The sequence below is a fragment of the Schistocerca nitens genome, chromosome 5, assembly GCF_023898315.1.
Source record: "Schistocerca nitens isolate TAMUIC-IGC-003100 chromosome 5, iqSchNite1.1, whole genome shotgun sequence".
Classification (NCBI taxonomy): domain Eukaryota; kingdom Metazoa; phylum Arthropoda; class Insecta; order Orthoptera; family Acrididae; genus Schistocerca; species Schistocerca nitens.
In genome coordinates this window covers 385722092-385742615 of record NC_064618.1, presented here as the reverse complement: position 1 = coordinate 385742615, position 20524 = coordinate 385722092, and the positions used below count along the sequence as shown (strand labels likewise).

At 42.3% G+C, this 20524-nt stretch overlaps 1 protein-coding gene across 1 annotated transcript in view; it reads right to left on the bottom strand.

Annotated features, from left to right (window-relative positions):
* Positions 1-7800: 7800 nt before the first annotated feature.
* Positions 7801-20524, bottom strand: part of LOC126259601 (lachesin-like) — a 530351-nt gene continuing 517627 nt past the window's right edge. Inside the window, exon 9 of the mRNA XM_049956510.1 lies at positions 7801-8907. Coding sequence (XP_049812467.1) covers positions 8822-8907 — 86 coding nt within the window. The 3' untranslated portion in view covers positions 7801-8821. The remainder of the gene's footprint in view (positions 8908-20524) is intronic.

The following is a 20524-nucleotide window of genomic DNA, read 5'->3' as shown; positions in this document are numbered from 1 at the left end:
CAGATGTTAAGTCCCATAGTGCTCAGATCCATTTGAACACAACAGCACTCTCTTCCTTTCAGTTATAGCAAGTCGACATTCCTGGCCAGAAAATGAAACTCTACTGTGAAGTGTCACATGGCAGATCATGCCCTTTTGTTCCCGTTGCATTGCGCAGGCCAGTGTTCGAATCCTTAAATAATCTTTGCCATCCAGGAGTCCGGTCGACATTCAAGCTAGTGTCTCGAAGGTTCGTGTGGCTAGGGATAGAAAGAGACTGCTGCGAATGGCCGAGAACCTGCCAGCGTTGCCAGTTTTTCAAAATCACTCGCCACATTCGTCCCCCAATAGGAGATTTCCCGGACACTTCTTCGCGCTTCGCCCATGTTAATCTTGTTGTGGTAGGACCACTTCCTCCATCGGATGGTCAGCGGTACATATTCACAATGATTGAAAAATACACGCGATGGCCCGAAGCAGTACCTACGGACATCTCCGCGGAAACACTAGCCACCGCTTTCACATCAACATGGCTGCCGAGATTCGGCTGTCCGCTCCATATCACCACCAAAAAAGGCCGACAGTTCGAGTCAGATTTATTCACACAGTTGGTAAAGTTCTGTGGCTACGTCCATCACAATACGACCAGTTATCATCCGGCCAGCAATGGCATGCTTGAACGTTGGCATTGAACGCTGAAGGCTGCGCTAATGTGCCATGGAACATTTTGGACGTTGCACCACCCACAGTCCTGCTGGGTCTACGCGCCACATACAAACCAGAGATAGAGTCCTCGGCAGCTAAACTGGTTTATGGCGAGACTCTGCGCCAACCAGGGGAGTTTGTCGACACAGCCCTACTGTCAGAAACGGGTGACCAACCAGAGTTCCTTCTCAAGTTACAGGAACATGTAAGCCAAATAAAACCCACAAAGGCCTCCAGGCATGGTTGTCCAACAACGTTTGTGCATAACAACCTCGAAAGCTGTTCGCACGTTATGTTACTTACAGACTGCGTCAAGCTACCACTGCAGCCACCGTATACTGGACCCCATCGCGTCCTGCGCAGAGAGATACACACACGATGGTCATCACAGTAAATTGCAGACAGTCCACCGTGTCTCGTAGCAGAGTGAGGCCGTCTTTCATTTTCAAGGAGTCATCACCCACTTTATGGTCAAGAGCTCAACGCCTGACAGATGCAAAACCTCGACTTCCAGCACCGCCGCCACAACAGGTCGATGCAGAACGTACACACAACACCCGCTCCGGACGACATGTCCACTTTCCAGCCAGGTTCAGAGAAGACGCACCACGCTCCGCTTTCACCAAGGCGGCTCCTGTCGCGACCGCTGCTCACGTCGAATGCTGTGTCCGCACGTGTTAGTTCCGTTCGTGCCATCCATAGATACAGTTGTGTCGCGAAATCAGTGACTGCACGGCAACAAATGAATGGCGTAAACCGCAAAGTTTGAATCCGGCGTCTGGAGCGCTGAATAATGTTGTTGCCTACTCGTTGGAGTTATAACTTTTGTTTTTTATTCTATTCTTTGGTTACTGTTTTTCTTGTTTACAAGTTACCTATAGCAACTGTGCTTCTTTTCCTGTAATACCAAATAATAAACCGTTCAAATATATTCTCAGTGCGTGTTTGAATATTTATTGAGTACGGTAGCCTTACAAGACGAAAATATACCCGTCACAATAATAAATTTAAACGTCATGGATGATGCGGCAGTTTTTCACCCATCTTAATGGTTATGACATCATTTATCCTGATCTATACGTCGTACGTAGATTTAATTTCGCAGATATATTTAGTGGTATATGTGAACACTCTCAGCAAAATGGATCGCCATTACAGTTAGTCGTAAGAAAGTAAAAATTTAATATCGGATGCGAAAGTAAAAAGAGAAAATGTAGTAAGCGATAAACTCTCTTCCTTTCAGTACTCTGTGGGGGATTACGAAGAGCAAAAAGTTTGTAAATGTGTAAAGTTTTTTGTAAGCCACTATGTGCTCTCGTTCTCAAATACTGGATGAGTAAAATCTGGATATTCGTGCGCCGTGGCCTACATTCTTTTTTTACCCCCTGTCCTTTGATAGATAGGTGGTTCTTACCAAGCAGTAAGTGATTTGTGCACCAAAATTGGTTGAAATCAGTCCCTACATATATCCATTTATATAACTATTATGAATATCTTTTTTCCATTATCCGATTTTGATGAAATGTAGTTTTTAAGAATGTCCTAACTACGTTTTCGTGATTCGATTTTGATGAACTTAAGTTTGCACGGCGCCCCAAACCATGTTCAATTTACCTGCGAAAACCGTATGAAAATTGGTCATTAGAGATAGCGTGTTCAAGGACAAACAGACAGATACGACGGATTTTCAGATTCATTACCAGTATACATAGAAGAAGATAATAGATGTGAAGTATTTATTATTGAAGATTTAGTGTTGTAAAGAGAGAGGTAAATAATTAGCAGAAGTTTCTCTACAGCCGAAAAAGACGGAAACAGTCAAGTATCCATAAATCAAAAATAGACAACTTCATTTTCAGCATTTAACGTCCTGCAAAATAGGACTTTCTTCGCCGTAATGGCCTGGGACGCTAGGACACAACATGTGGCATAGTGGGATGGGTAGTTTGAATAGGTAGTGCTGTCATAATTATATTCATTAGCGAAACGTCGTTCATTAGCTGATAATTCGCGGCCATCTCTACGTTGGCCAATAGGTGGCGCGGCCGATTTGACTGCAAATATAATCTGTAGACGTCAGCGCCGTTCCATTACGTCAGGTTTCCATAAATTTGCTGAACGAGATGAAAGAATATATGTCAGATATCGTTAGCCACGAACGATATTTCACTAGTTCTCAGATTTCTGGTCAAATGTTTCAGCGTCCGAATTTTCATAACCAAACATACTGTGGAAAATGGACAAACGGTATCTTTTAAGCCATCCGGGGATACTCTCCATAGTAATAGAGGCAATTGTAGAGGGTAAAAGGAAGACAGGGATTGGAATACATCCAGCAGAGAATTGAGGACGTAGGTTGCAGGTGCTAAGCTAAGATGAAAAAGCTCGGGCAAGGGTGGAATTTCAGGCGGGCTGCATCACATCAGTCAGAAGACTTGTGATTCAGCGGAAAAGATGTTTGTCTAGTGGATGGTAGAAAATGTGCTGTAGGCTGTTGTGTAGTCTCGATATATATCTGTCATCTGTGTCCGGAGGTATGAAAAAATTCCAAGAACCTTCTGTCTTAAATTTTTTTTAGCAAAGAAGGCTTCAAATACCAGGTAAGAAAATGTGCATCCTCGGTTTGCACCACATTTGCTTTGCATCACTCAAAGGCGTGTCACATGTATCTGTAATCCACTTTATTTCTTCGTTGGAAACAAAACAAATAACAAAGCAGTGGATTCTATTCTATTCGTTTATAGTGCCGCTGTTATTCAATGCCAACGAAACTACTGACGCAGAGAGTGGCAGAAGTACACGTTAGATTGCCTCCAAGAACTCTCATGGGAGAAATTATTATCAGCGGTCATTACTTACATCGCCGATATTCTTCTTAACGTAAGCATACAGAACAATAAAATTATTTCGAACATCAGAAGTGCATGAATGTTAACAAATTCCTTATCATTTACTTTTTCCGTCTTGTATTTCACCAATACAAAGCCCTTCTTTCTTAGTGTCACTCGATTGTGAGCTGCCGGCTCTAACTGAACTTCACTTAATCTGCTAATCATTGGTAGTGAAAGTCAATCTTAGCTCACTTTTAAGTTCTCTAAGAGTAGCGTTTATGCAACAGAGATTTCCCTGTTTAGGTAGGCCCAAGTTCATTTCTAAGGTTCCGTGCCTCAATCGGTAAAAACGGAATCCTTATAGGACCACTGTGAAAAACCCGTTTTCGCAGCAACGGCTAGGTGTATCAAGTTGAAATTTGTGTCACACGCTAAGATCTACAGTCCCTTGAGGTTGAAAAAATCGAAACCTCTAAGTCAACGAAGTCAAAAGATACGGCCATTTATGTCACATATTTTGATGCAAACTCACTCATCAAAAACCTGTAACGTACTACCCGTTGGCCTAGAAACATGAAATTTGCTAAAAAGAAAGTTTCATGATACAGCAACGGGAAAAATCCAGAAACTGTTAATTCGTTATTGTACTATCCAAAAATTAATTTTTCTTTTGTTATCTGATTTTCTGTCTGTCCGTCCGTCGGTTAAGATCAATCTGAAACCTACGTCACATATGAAGGTACCTCGGCGGTGCATAAACGTAACCTTCTAAATCAATGCAAGCAAAAGAGTTACGGTCATTTATGTCAAATATTTTGAGACTCACAAACTCACTCACCAAAACCTATAAGGTACTTCCCGCTGATCTAGAATCATCAAGGTTCCACTTTACATGTAAAGCAAAAAGTCATAAATTGTTAATTTGAAATTATATCACACTGAAAAATATTTCTTTTGTTATTTGTTATCCGACTTCAACCTTAACACATTCTCAAAATCTTGGAATTCTCGTAAGCGATATCTTGCCAGTATCACTGTAGATAACAGGCAAAAATAATAGAGGTTCTCGATTCCCTGTATGGATGAACTGCCTGTATACACAATTAAGCTCGTACGGAGCCTTCAGCGCGCGAGTTCTGGCCAATTTTTCTTGCTAATCTAAGGTCAACGGCTTTATACACTCGACCGAAAGGCTATCAAGTTGGCAGTACAAGAGATAACGCGGGCTCTCTGGAGTTTTGTCGGCCATTGATGTTGGAGGTGCGTAGGAAGTGGTCGAATTAAGCGATCACTTCAAAGAGTACTGAATTAAAATATATATTTAATGGGAACAGTGTTTATTGGTTGACATGTTCTTAAATGACGAACCCTCAGAAGCCGACGTCTGATATTTCTCGAGTTGGACGTAGACATTAAAGGCAAAGCAAAGACGAGCAGTGAGGTGGCAAGACGCGTTAAAAGATGTGCTACGCTGAACGAAATGCTTAAGCCTGTCAAGACGATGACGGGAAAGAAAAAGGGTAACAGGTCGTTCTAAATCGCAAAGTACTTTATTTGAGTTTGAATGTAATAGATTTATTCGCAAATACATTACAAAACGAAGAAATGATCTCTCCTCGTAAGTAATCCAGTTGTGGCACAGCGTTTCGAAATCATGTTAAAGTTGTTAAATTCCTCTTCACCGTAGTAGAATCCATTAATAATAATAGTAATAGTAATAATAAGTATGGTGCTGCAAGTTGTGCGCCTCCGTAGCGAAGTTGCCAGGGCGGCTGACTGCCTTGTTGAGGACCCGGGTTCGATTCCCCTCGGTGGGAGGATTGGAATTATCGCATCCTGTGACGCGATTGGCAGACGATGACACGGCGGTCGGCCTTACCGATGGACCCGTCAGAACCTATAGATGCTGTATATATTATGTGTTGTAAGCTGCACGTTCCTCCTATGGTACCACATAAACATAAAGGGAGAGCCAGAAAGGACTTCACAACTTTGGAATCATACAGAAATTTACTGAGAAAGCTTACAGAATCGGTAGAAGTGTCATTTTGTCACATCCAAACTCATGTTTCACATAAAAGTGTCAAGTATCATTTTGGTTTGAAGTAATAGCCATTTGTGATGCGGCAAAGATCCCACCGGTAATCAATTTCTTCCCACACTCGTTGCAGCAAATAGGGCGTAACTTGTGTAACGTTAGCTACGTTCGATTTTTCAAGTTGGTTAAACTGTTAGGAGAGTATACACTCGGTCATTAATGCAACCCCAGAGAAAGAAATCCAGTGGTGTCAAGTCTGAAGAGCGAGGTAGACTTGCGACTGGTCCTTCACGGCCAAGCCATCGACCTGGGAAACGATTATCGAGGCAACCTCTCACTTCTGTGAGGAAATGAGGGGTGCCGAGAGTAAATTGAAGGCCTGCTTGGAGGTTTCTTAGTGTATCCGGTGCGAAATTTACGTCGAACAGTTGCTGCAGAGTTCGTTTCACAAAACCAAAACACACAGCGAGCACGCTCTGCAGCAGTGAAAGTAGAACTCTGCCCTACGCTGGCGCTCCTGGTGGCAGAATGGGATACTGATGCACTAAGTGAATCAAATTTGAGGTTGTTTGCTTCAAAATGACATGGCTACCGATTTTATAAGTTATCTCATTAAATTTTTATATCATTCCAAAGTTGTGTAGTCTTGTTTGACTCACCCCGTATTTTATCATGAAGCATACAAAACATTTGGTTATTTGAAACTTTCCACATTAGAAAATTTGTCTTTAACATTGTGGTGTACTGAGATACCACACAAGAGTAGTTTGGCACAGTTGGTACTATAAATACCGAAGACAGGAACATCGCTGCGCTCAAACATCACGCTCTCTGGAGCGGCAGCGCCATTATGAAGAGAGACTCGCTCAAATAACATTGAAAGAGCAGAAACTGCAAGTTGTAAGGCAGTCAGATTCTTCCTAGGCGGTACCTTCAGACGTTCGTCGGGTCTTCAAGTCGTCGAGTGAGACTGGTACAGTGGCCGATAGATAGGCACTGGTTCGGCGGAATCAGAATAGTGAATAGTATTGTCGTCTGTGGATAGACTGCATGCCTAGAAATTTAGCTTCAAACTGTTAGTTTGTATCTGTTCTTCGGATAGTACGTCAAGATGGATTAATTTTCTTCCAGCTTTAGTTCAGACAACGTTATTTAGTTTGTGTTCAACGAATGACAGATAGGCTACATCTGCGTTCTGCAGTTGCTGTAATCACCGTTATGAAAGATGAATAATGTATTTTACTTTTCACTTTTCTGTGTTAGTTCTACTGTGTTTGTGCTGCCTTAGAACCGACGCATCTGTCCTAGCAGGACACCTGCATTAGTCGTTTTCAGGGGCAGTGAGATTTTCATCAAAGTAGGCGCCCCCAGTGCATAGCAAATATTATATACGGGACACGTAACTCACTTAGAGTGTGGAATGGATATGTAACAACTTCTTAATAACTCGCTTCCAATTCGACGAATTGCAGTTTGTTCATGAAAAGTAACAAACTGAAATACATCCAATTGCACTCTAATACCACTGCAAACACGAATACTATTTCTTCTAATTGGTACATAAAAAACACATACATGAAATATTTAAATTGTGTCTTGAAGCTGCAATTATTTAGAGAATAATTTACATTTGGCTCTTGATAACTGTATCAGTATTGTCCATAGAAACATTACATTCTGGAAATAGCCAGAATTTAAGATTCCTAAAAGGCGCGTACACTTAAATTACGATCATGCTAATCATTATTTTTTTTAAAGATTGAGGTATCTAATTTTGTAGCTCTCATTCTGTTCTAAGTAAAGAACATGTTTCTTACACGTTTTTCTGCGCGATTGTGTACAGTCGGCATGGAGCAGTCAATGAACAGTGTTCCGTGCAATCAGTCGCCTATACGCAGATGTTTTAGATGTATCATCATAAGTATGTTATCGTAAGAATAATTTAAGTTGCTATAGGTTTCCGAACTATTCTGTAGTGACAAAGGGAGTTCTTATCACAAGCTTATTATCATAATAATGTTCTCTTATAAAGATTGTGTTGTAACTGACTTGTAACCTCGATAGTGTCGTTAAGATTACATGACACTGTTATAAGCACCTTTCAAATCATCCAGTGGAGGAGGAAAGAAAACGTCGATCCAATCAAATAAGATTACAGTAATCTTATATGCTGTGTTTACAAATAAAACGAAATGAAAGTACAAATTTACTGAGGCATGCTTAGAGAACACAGAATGTAATAACATGCTTTGTGATCCTTTTATTAGAAACTGTACGTGGTTTGTACATCTATGGCTAAGTGTATCGGAGATAACATACATCTCACAAATAATATTCCGGTTGTGGCACTTCCACAACTGACAGTTTGACATAATGAAATAATTGCCTTACAGCATTTTGGCAAAATAGTAATAATAATAATAACAATAATAATAATTTCCTGAATTTGAAGTTGCAACATAAATACTAATAAGAGTCTTAAGGTTTTACCTACAACTTCCTTTGATGCTGCATAATGTAATGAGGTGAAGGTACAGTGCTATATGCTTGTCGAGGAGGAGGTTTCTATTCTCTCTAAACATTAAAGGCTTTACAAATTAAGTCTTAAAAGAATAACCTACAGGCGCCTGAGGGTTTCGTTGCACATAACTGTAGATATGATTTTGCCAAAACTTCTGATGTACTTAGTGTACGGCTGTTTTTTTCTTAAAGTGTCTTTCGTACCGTTCTGTCAACGACTTGCTACAAGACATTCCGTAATCCATAAAACATAAAAATAAAGTTTATAGCATGCCATGTAATACTGCACCGCCACCAATTCTTTTTTCTTCCTGCCAACCACTTACCGTAGACTTTTATGGATGTACGTAGAATTTCATTTAATCTTGGGCGAATACTGAAAAAATATGCAATTGATGCAAACGACAGTCCTGAGAAACACTCACAACTGTGATTGGGGATTTCAGCGAAGTGTCTGACAAATATAAAAATTTATTCCTGTTATCTAAAAAGCTTCAGGTAACACTTTCGTCACAATATCCACAAGTCAACACTCTGCCTATCCGTTGCACCTACGCTCCAGCATTTTCGTCCACCTAGGGAAACTGAAGTTTTCCCACTGATCGTTATGGATACTACTTCTTCATAGTCGTATTTAGCGTTTGAACGTGGTTTCTTCCTGTCACTGCTCTTCTTCCTGCGGTAGTGTGAAACCGCTTTTGCAGTCAGCTGATGACGACCACCTCCAGATGCAGAGTACCTCCCAGTCCTAGCAGGAAACCGTCAGAAGCAGAAGCAGAACGGCGTGGCCCGGAAGCAGGGACACCGCTGGTGCCGCGCCGTCGTTGCTCGAGTCTGTAAAACAACAGAGTGTTGTCATGATACCCCAGGCCTTAACTGTAATGTTTAAGGACATATGTATACTCGTATGTATAATTTAAGGGGCTTTCAACAAGTAGCATAGCCTTATGTTGAGACTGAGATAACAGAATTGCAGTGGAGCAACATAAAAAAAAAAATGCAGATAGATGTACTTAGTAATTCAACCAATATATTCCTGGGACAATTATTCTGACTGGGGATCCCCAAAGCTCAATCTTACGTTCACCGTTCATCTCATGTACGGAGTGAGTCAAAAAGAACTTTACAACTTGGGAACGATATAGAAAAAAAAATCAAGTTTGATTCACTTAGTGCATCAGTACCTCATTCCGCCAACAAGAGCGGCAGCGGAGAGCACAGTTAAAAATGGCTACTTTCACTGGTGCGAATTAGATTAGATTAGATTAGTACTTGTTCCATAGATCATGAATATGACACTTCGTAATGATGTGGAACGTGTCAGCTTAATAAAAGTTGTCTATGCAAGATATTACATTACACAAAATATTACATGACACTTAATATTTTTTTTTTGTGGGGGTTGGGGAAACTACCCACTTACTATATCCAAAAATTCATCTAATGAGTAGAAGGAGTCACCATTAAGAAATTCTTTTAAATTCCTTTTAAATGCTATATGGCTATCTGTCAGTCTTTTGATGCTATTAGGTAAGTGACCAAAGACTTTTGTGGCAGCATAATTTACCCCCTTCTGAGCTAAAGTTAGATTTAACCTTGAGTAGTGAAGATCATCCTTTGTCCTAGTGTTGTACCCATGTACACTGCTATTACTTTTGAATTCGTATTGTTAATAACAAGTTTTATAAGTGAATACATATATTGTGAGGCTACAGTGAAGATCTCTAACTCTTTAAATAGGTGTCTGCAGAATAATCTGGAATGAGCTCCAGTAATTATTCTGATTACACGCTTTTGTGCAATGAACACTCTTTTACTCAATGATGAGTTACCCCAGAATATGATGCCATACGAAAGCAGAGAATGAAAATAGGTGTGGTAAGCTAATTTACTGGGATGTTGTTGTTGTTGTGGTTTTCAGTCCTGAGACTGGTTTGATGCAGCTCTCCATGCTAATCTATCCTGTCCAAGCTCCTTCATCTCCCAGTACCTACTGCAACCTACATCCTTCTGAATCTGCTTAGTGTATTCATCTCTTGGTCTCCCTCTACGATTTTTACCTTCCACGCTGCCCTCCAATGCTAAATTTGTGATCCCTTGATGCCTCAGGACATGTCCTACCAACCGATCCCTTCTTCTAGTCAAGTTGTGCCACAAACTTCTCTTCTCCCCAATCCTATTCAATACCTCCTCATTATTTACGTGATCTACCCACCTAATCTTCAACATTCTTCTGTAGCACCACATTTCTAAAGCTTCTATTATCTTCTTGTCCAAACTATTTGTTGTCCATATTTCACTTCCATACATGGCTACACTCCATACAAATACTTTCAGGAACGACTTCCTGACATTTAAATCTATACTCGATGTTAACAAATTTCTCTTCTTCAGAAACGATTTCCTTGCCATTGCCAGTCTACATTTTATATCCTCTCTACTTCGACCATCATCAGTTATTTTGCTCCCTAAATAGCAAAACTCCTTTACTACTTTAAGTGTCTCACTTCCTAATCTAGTTCCCTCAGCATCACCCGACTTAATTCGACTACATTCCATTATCCTCGTTTTGCTTTTGTTGATGTTCATCTTATACCCTCCTTTCAAGACACAGTCCATTCCGTTCAACTGCTCTTCCAAGTCCTGTGCTGCCTCTGACAGAATTACAATGTCATCGGCGAACCTCAAAGTTTTTCTTCCTTCTCCCTGGATTTTAATACCTACTACAAATTTTTCTTTTGTTTCCTTTACTGCTTGCTCAATATACAGATTGAATAACATCGGGGAGTAGACAACATTCCATTAGAACTACTGACGGCCTTGGGAGAGCCAGTCGTGACAAAACTCTACCGTCTGGTGAGCAAGATGTACGAGACAGGCGAAATACCCTCAGACTTCAAGAAGAATATAATACTGAGATGTATATCGCCAAAATTTGCAATGACCCTAATGGCATAAGTAGCTGAACTCAAACGTTACAGCAGGCCCTCAGTGTGTTTTTTCCAGTTCAACCCCTCATCAATGCATACACCTAGAAATTTTGGATATTGTACCTTTGCTGCCGATTTCTGATCGAAGTCTATATTTATTAATGGTGTCATCCCGTCCATTTACTGTGAGGAACTGTATATACTGTGTTTTGTCAAAGTTTAATGAGAGCCCATTTGCAGAGAACCACTTAATGATTTTCTGAAAAACATCGTTTACAATTTCACCTGTTAATTCTTGTCTGTTGGGTGTGATAGCTATACTTGTATCATCGGCAAAAAGTACCAGCTTTGCATCTTCGTGAATATAGAATGGCAAGTCATTAATATACACTCCTGGAAATTGAAATAAGAACACCGTGAATTCATTGTCCCAGGAAGGGGAAACTTTATTGACACATTCCTGGGGTCAGATACATCACATGATCACACTGACAGAACCACAGGCACATAGACACAGGCAACAGAGCATGCACAATGTCGGCACTAGTACAGTGTATATCCACCTTTCGCAGCAATGCAGGCTGCTATTCTCCCATGGAGACGATCGTAGAGATGCTGGATGTAGTCCTGTGGAACGGCTTGCCATGCCATTTCCACCTGGCGCCTCAGTTGGACCAGCGTTCGTGCTGGACGTGCAGACCGCGTGAGACGACGCTTCATCCATTCCCAAACATGCTCAATGGGGGACAGATCCGGACAATTTGCTGGCCAGGGTAGTTGACTTACACCTTCTAGAGCACGTTGGGTGGCACGGGATACATGCGGACGTGCATTGTCCTGTTGGAACAGCAAGTTCCCTTGCCGGTCTAGGAATGGTAGAACGATGGGTTCGATGACGGTTTGGATGTACCGTGCACTATTCACTGTCCCCTCGACGATCACCAGTGGTGTACGGCCAGTGTAGGAGATCACTCCCCACACCATGATGCCGGGTGTTGGCCCTGTGTGCCTCGGTCGTATGCAGTCCCGATTGTGGCGCTCACCTGCACGGCGCCAAACACGCATACGACCATCATTGGCACCAAGGCAGAAGCGACTCTCATCGCTGAAGACGACACGTCTCCATTCGTCCCTCCATTCACGCCTGTCGCGACACCACTGGAGGCGGGCTGCACGATGTTGGGGCGTGAGCGGAAGACGGCCTAGCGGTGTGCGGGACCGTAGCCCAGCTTCATGGAGACGGTTGCGAATGGTCCTCGCCGATACCCCAGGAGCAACAGTGTCCCTAATTTGCTGGGAAGTGGCGGTGCGCTCCCCTACGGCACTGCGTAGGATCCTACGGTCTTGGCGTGCATCCGTGCGTCGCTGCGGTCCGGTCCCAGGTCGACGGGCACGTGCACCTTCCGCCGACCACTGGCGACAACATCGATGTACTGTGGAGACCTCACGCCCCACGTGTTGAGCAATTCGGCGGTACGTCCACCCGGCCTCCCGCATGCCCACTATACGCCCTCGCTCAAAGTCCGTCAACTGCACATACGGTTCACGTCCACGCTGTCGCGGCATGCTACCAGTGTTAAAGACTGCGATGGAGCTCCGTATGCCACGGCAAACTGGCTGACACTGACGGCGGCGGTGCACAAATGCTGCGCAGCTAGCGCCATTCGACGGCCAACACCGCGGGTCCTGGTGTGTCCGCTGTGCCGTGCGTGTGATCATTGCTTGTACAGCCCTCTCGCAGTGTCCGGAGCAAGTATGGTGGGTCTGACACACCGGTGTCAATGTGTTCTTTTTTCCATTTCCAGGAGTGTATATTAAGAACAGCAGAGGACCCAAGACCTAACCTTGCGGCACCCCAATCTTGATTGTTCCCCAGTTTGAGAAATCACCAATTTTTTTGCATATTATGTGAACTGCTTATTTCAACTTTCTGCACTCTTCCAGTTAGGTATGATTTTAACCATCTGAGCACTGTCCCATTCACACCACAGCACTTGAGCTTATCTAGAAGTATTCCATCCTCACTGTATGTTTTAGTTTCATGACAAGTACTCTGCAATAACTATTCGGCGTAAATTTCGCACCGAATATACTGCGCAACCCCCAGGTAGGCCTACAATTTACTCTTGGCCTAAGAACTTTGTTCAGACGACTTATTCACTTCGACACGATAAATCACCAGGTCATCCGCGTGGTTACGATTATGTCGAACAAGTTAGGGAGAGCTTAATTTGCAGTCCACAAAAATCAACGCGACATACGTCTCGAAAGACTGGCATTCCACAAAAGACTGTTTGGCGAGTACTACGTAGACGTTTACACTTGAAACCATACAGATTCACATTGGCACAGGGCGTTAGTGGTGCAGATACGGTTGCTCGTGGAGAAATCTGTGCGAAAAATGTTCGATCAGATGGAAAACGACGAGACATTCCTGAACACAGTAATCTTCAGCGATGAGTCAACATTTCATATCAGTGGTATGGTGAACACCCACAACTGCAAAATATGGGCAGCGAATATTGACAAGCCATCCTGGAAAATGTTCAGGACAGCCCCCAAGCTAATGTGTTTTGTGCCGCTAGCAAAGTGAAAATGTACTGCCCTTCCTTCTACACAGAGTATCTGGATATTCTTGAAAACTTACTAATTTCACAGACCGATCAAGATCACCGAGATGCAATGCTGCACCACCTTATTTCCTTATGGAAGTTCAAGGTGTCCTAGATAATAGATTCCCAGGTCGGTGGATTGGTCACCTCGTTCCCCAGACTTGACACCACTAGATTTTTTCCTCTGCGGGTTCATTAAAGACAGTGTGTATGTCCATCCGTACCAAACAATTTAGTCGACCTGAAAAATCGAATCTATGTTGACGTTGCACAAGTTATGGCAGATTTTCTGCGGCAAGTGTGGGAAGAAATTGCTTTACCTTTTGGATGTCTGCCGCATCACAAATGGTAGTTACATAGAACCAAAATAACACTTGACAGTTGTATGTGAAACTTGAGGTTGTTTACTACAAAATAAAACATCTACCGATTCTGTAAGTTATCTCAATAAACTTCTATATCACTCCAAAGCTGTAAGGTCATTTTTGACTCTGTACATGAACGATCTTCCGTATAACATACGACAAGCAGAATTAGTTCTTTTTGCAGAAGACACTAGCGTTGTGATCAGTCCAAGATCACGTACAGAGATGTAAACAAAATTGTTAAAAGTATCATTAACTGCTTTTCTCTTTTTCTCTGAACAGTAGCAACCTCAATTTTAAAAAGTCACAAGATATTCAGGAGTGCACATCTAGGGGTACTACATCAATGAGAAGTGTAACACATGGCGAGGAGATAACAAATAGGTAGGAAACTTCGGAATTCTTAACCGGCCATATTGACGAGAATTTAAAATTCAAAAAGCACAAAACGACTTATATCAGCCACATTTTCAGTTAGAAATGTTGGGAAGAGGCAAATCAGTCAGTTGACATAGTTTGCGTACTTTCATTAACAAGGGGAGGCCGCCAATTGCGAAATTCAGATTCGATTCATACTGCGCATAATAAAAGCTCATGGCCAGAGGTGTAATGTGGCAAAGCACCAAGATGCAATTCTCAGCCGTTGTCGAGAAAATCGACAGTTAAAAGAAACCGTTGCGGTGAAATACTCTCTACGATTTATACTTTCCTGCAACGTCTTGGCGCATCGGTAAGCGCTCGGGTTCGTAATCCGAAGGTCGTCGGATCGGATCTCGCGCCATGCAAATTTTTTTTTTAGTATTTGTTTTTGTAATTCAAATATATATATATATATATATATATATATATATATATATATATATATATATATATATATAGGGTGTTCCAAAAATGATCGGTATATTTGAAACGGCAATAAAAACTAAACGAGCAGAGATAGAAATACACCGTTTGCTGCAATATGCTTGGGACAATAGTACATTTTCAGGCAGACAAACTTTCGAAATTACAGTAGTTACAATTGTCAACAACAGATGGCGCTGCGGTCTGGGAAACTCTATAGTACGATATTTTCCACATATCCACCATGCGTAGCAATAATATGGCGTAGTCTCTGAATGAAATTACCCGAAACCTTTCACAACGTGTCTGGCGGAATTGCTTCACATGCAGATGAGATGTACTGCTTCAGCTGTTCAATTGTTTCTGGATTCTGGCGGTACACCTGGTCTTTCAAGTGTCCCCACAGAAAGAAGTCACAGGGGTTCATGTCTGGCGAATAGGGAGGCCAATCCACGCCGCCTCCTGTATGGTTCGGATAGCCCAAAGCAATCACACGATCATCGAAATATTCATTCAGGAAATTAAAGACGTCGGCCGTGCGATGTGGCCGGGCACCATCTTGCATAAACCACGAGGTGTTCGCAGTGTCGTCTAAGGCAGTTTGTACCGCCACAAATTCACGAAGAATGTCCAGATATTGTGATGCAGTAATCGTTTCGGATCTGAAAAATGGGCCAATGATTCCTTTGGAAGAAATGGCGGCCCAGACCAGTACTTTTTGAGGATGCAGGGACGATGGGACCGCAACATGGGGCTTTTCGGTTCCCCATATGCGCCAGTTCTGTTTATTGACGAAGCCGTCCAGGTAAAAATAAGCTTCGTCAGTAAACCAAATGCTGCCCACATGCATATCGCCGTCATCAATCCTGTGCACTATATCGTTAGCGAATGTCTCTCGTGCAGCAATGGTAGCGGCGCTGAGGGGTTGCCGCGTTTGAATTTTGTATGGATAGAGGTGTAAACTCTGGCGCATGAGACGATACGTGGACGTTGGCGTCATTTGGACCGCAGCTGCAACACGGCGAACGGAAACCCGAGGCCGCTGTTGGATCACCTGCTGCACTAGCTGCGCGTTGCCCTCTGTGGTTGCCGTACGCGGTCGCCCTACCTTTCCAGCACGTTCATCCGTCACGTTCCCAGTCCGTTGAAATTTTGCAAACAGATCCTTTATTGTATCGCTTTTCGGTCCTTTGGTTACATTAAACCTCCGTTGAAAACTTCGTCTTGTTGCAACAACACTGTGTTCTAGGCGGTGGAATTCCAACACCAGAAAAATCCTCTGTTCTAAGGAATAAACCATGTCGTCCACAGCACACTTGCACGTTGTGAACAGCACACGCTTACAGCAGAAAGACGACGTACAGAATGGCGCACCCACAGACTGCGTTGTCGTCTATATCTTTCACATCACTTGCAGCGCCATCTGTTGTTGAAAATTGTAACTACTGTAATTTCGAAAGTTTGTCCGCCTGAAAATGTACTGTTGTCCCAAGCATATTGCAACAAACGGTGTATTTCTATCGCTGCTCGTTTAGTTTTTATTGCCGTTTCAAATATACCGGTCATTTTTGAAACACCCTATATATAAAATTCCCGGCAATCAGTTGCAACAATTATGCATATAATAAGTTGTTGAAAGTCGTTTGTCGTGGAAAAACTGGCGACTTCGAACATGATTATGTTTTCCGCAAACAAAGTTGTATTTCACAAATGTTATTAATTGTCTTCATAATGTTTACACGTGTCGTTAACGGAAGACGTAGAAACGATATTCCGAAATAACATGAGAAAGTTTCTTCTTGTCAGAACCTATTCCGTAGTAGAATTTCATTATTGTAATGTGTAAATGGTGGTGGGTAGGAATCATGAACTTATATCTGCATATGTTTCGTTCAGAATGTAACGATGTATACAAATTGATTTGCGATGTGAATGTGTTTCGAATTAGAGTAGAGACCCCACGATATATATATATATATATATATATATATATATATATATATATATATTTGAATTATGAATTACAAAAAACAAATATTAAAAAAAAAGGTTGCATCGTGCGAGATTCGATCCGGCGACCTTCGGATTACGAACCCCAGCGCTTACCGCTGCGCCACGACGATGTAGGAAATTGTAAAACGTAGAGAGAATTTCACCCCAATGGTTTCTTTTAACTGTCGATTTTCTCGACAACGGCTGAGAAGTGCATCTTGGTGCTTTGCCACATTACACCTCTGGCCATGAGCTTTTATTATGCGCAGTATGAATCGAATCTGAATTTCACAATTGGCGGCCTCCCCTTGTAAGTACAACATACGGAGCAACGTTGTGGGGAAACTCATGTTTAGTAAAGAAAGTCTTCATTGCGCAAAAAGGTGTTGTAACAAAAATATTCCGTGCTCACCAACGATCATCTTATAGAAATCTGTTTATGGAGTTGGGGGTTCTGACTACTGGTTCACAGTATATTCAGTCCTAACGAAATTCTTTGTAAAAAATCCACTACAGCCCAAAATGAATAATTATGAACATAGTTCCAATACCAGAAGGACAAATGACAGTCATTACTCCACATCAGAGTTGTCTGTAGCACAAAAATGTGGTGCACAATGCTGCAACAAACATTTTTGACCACTTACCCAGCGATATAAAATGTCTGACAGACAGCAAAGTAAATTTTTTAAATAACATGAGAAAGTTTCTTCTTGTCAGAACCTATTCCGTAGTAGAATTTCATTATTGTAATGTGTAAATGGTGGTGGGTAGGAATCATGAACTTATATCTGCATATGTTTCGTTCAGAATGTAACGATGTATACAAATTGATTTGCGATGTGAATGTGTTATGACTCCTTCCACATAATTACGATTTACCGTGCCAAATCATCCATGGAACATGAAACGAACTAACTAACTGGCTAACTAGCTCGTGATATGCACGGTACGGCAGTGTGGGTTTGCTTAACGTGCCTGCAACAACGTGTGTATGTGCCAGACCAGAATCACTAACTTTAATCTCACATTAGAAACTGAAATACACGGTATTATTGTTGAACAATATTCATTTCATATTTAATTCTGAACCAGCTTTGTACATTCTAGGCTTTCATCTGACAAATTAAGACTGTACAGACTGTCCACACAACATCATAAAAAATTGCTATGTGTGCAAAAATTGTTATTTCCAAACTCATGAGACCATTTTACGACCGTATATACGAAAGATGCAAATTTGTGTGGTAAGGTTTGTTTCACCATACCTTCTTTGTGTCTATTTCAATGTAATTAGCAACATGCTTAATGACAGTTTTTAAGTTTGTGTATAGTTGACAAACCTTAATCAATAAAATTATAGCTTATCTAGTACAAATTGTAGTGTCGGCAGACTTGCCAACACTACGCACACTAATTGAAAGAGGCGGCCAAGATGCACGCGCTAACTCACGAAGGATGGAGTGAGGTCTGAAACAGGAGACTTAATGAATGTGATAAAGAAAATACGTATCTTTGGAATATACTTAACTTTTAATACATCCTTGTATACATCGTTCTTGATGAGACATCTGGAGATTGTGGCGATACAAGTGACTCTTTATATACAAGCTATTTAAGGCTAATGGCGCCTTGCTAAGTCGTAGCCATTAACTTAGCTGAAGGCTATTCTAACTGTCTCTCGGCAAATGAGAGAAATGGCTTCGTCCGTATAGTCGCTAGCAACGTCGTCGTACAACTGGGGCGAGTTCTCGCACGTCTCTCGAGACCTGCCGTGTGGTGGCGCTCGGTCTGCGATCACACAGTGGCGACACGCGGGTCCGACATGTACTAATGGACCGTGGCCGATTTAAGCTACCACCTAGCAAGTGTGGTGTCTGGCAGTGACACCACACAAATTATTTACATTAGTCTGTGAATGGGTTAGGGATTAATACTTATACATGTTAAGAGTTTAAAATGTTCATAATTACACAATATTTCTTAGTTTGTACCCATCTAAATCTGAGGCTCTGCAATTTGTGTTCTTCGTATATATAGTCGTAAAATAGTCACAGATCTTTTTAAAAAATCTTTATACAGATAGAGGCTGTCTTTGACGCTATGTAGACCGTCTGACCAATTTTTAATTGTCCTATTATGGTCAAGAAAGCCGAAAGCGGTTCACGGCTAAATATAAAATAAATATTATGTGAGAATTATACTTTGAATTTCAGTTTTTGATCACAAAGTATGTTAAGAAAAATTACGCTGACAGCTGGAAAAATTATTCTTTTATTGATAAACAATACATAAAGCCGCATCATCAGGTACAACAATTGTAAAAGGTCATAGGGATACCAGTCACTCCTAGTCAAGGTGTACCACATCAAAAAACGTTTTGCATCACCCGGGTTTCCAGAGCCCCAGATGATAGATGTTGACTGTCGATATTGTCCCTTTGACTGTTCAAAGATGTCACTAAACCCGCCCAGAGCTGTAAACAACCATGCATGAGCAGCGCCTATTAGACGGAGGGTATCTGACAGCCGATCAGTTCCAATCATTCCACCAAGAAGTAAGTACACAGCTCGTGTTGTCTGTAGTTCAGCCATGCCTAGACAGTCAATACCGCGGTTCGATCGCGTCCGCATTGTTACTTTGTGCCAGGAAGCGCTCTCAACAAGGGAAGTGTCCAGGCGTCTCGGAGTGAACCAAAGCGATATTGTTCGAACATGGAGGAGATACAGAGTGACAGGTACAGTCGATGACATGCGTCGCTCAAGCCACCCAAGGGCTACTATTGCAGTGGATGACCGCTAGCTATGGATTGTGGCTCGGAGGAATCCTGAAAGAAACGCAAGCATGTTGAATAATGCTATTCTGCAGCCACAGGACGTCGTGTTACGACTCAGACTGTGCTGAATAGGCTCCATGATACGCAACTTCACTCTCGACGTCCATGGTGAGGTCCATCTTGCAAACACGACACCTTGCAGTGTGGTACATATGTTCCCAACAACATGCCGAATGGACCGCTCAGAATTGGCATCACGTTCTCTTCACCGATGAGTGTCGCATAAGCCTTCAACCAGACAATTGTCGGAGACGTGTTTGGACGCAACCAGGTAAGGCTAAACGCCTTAGACACACTGTCTAGCGAGCGCAGTAAGGTGGAGGTTCCCTGTGCTTTTAGCATTTGTGGTGCCGACGTACGCCGCTGGTGGTCAAGGAAGGCGCCGTAACGGCTTCACGATACGTGTATGCCATCCTCCGACCGATATTGCAACCATATCGGCAGCATATTTGCGAGGCATTCGTCTTCATGGACGACAATTCGCGTCACCATCGTGCATATCTTGTGAATGACTTCCTTCAGGGTAACGACATCGCTCGACTGGAGTGGTCAGCATGCTCTCCAGACATGAACCCTATCTAATGTGCCTGGGATACGTTGAAAAGGGTTGTTTATGGACGACGTGACCCACCAACCATTCTGAGGGATCACGCCGAATCGCCGTTGAGGAGTAGGACAATCTGGACCGACAGTGCCTTGATGAACTTGTGGACAGTATTCCACGACGAATATAGGCATGCATCAACGCAGGAGGACGTGCTACCGATATTAGAGGTAGCGGTGTGTACAACAATCTGGACCACCACCTCCGAAGGTCTCGCTGTATGGTGGTACAACATGCAGTGTGTGGCTTTCATGAGCAATAAAAAGGGC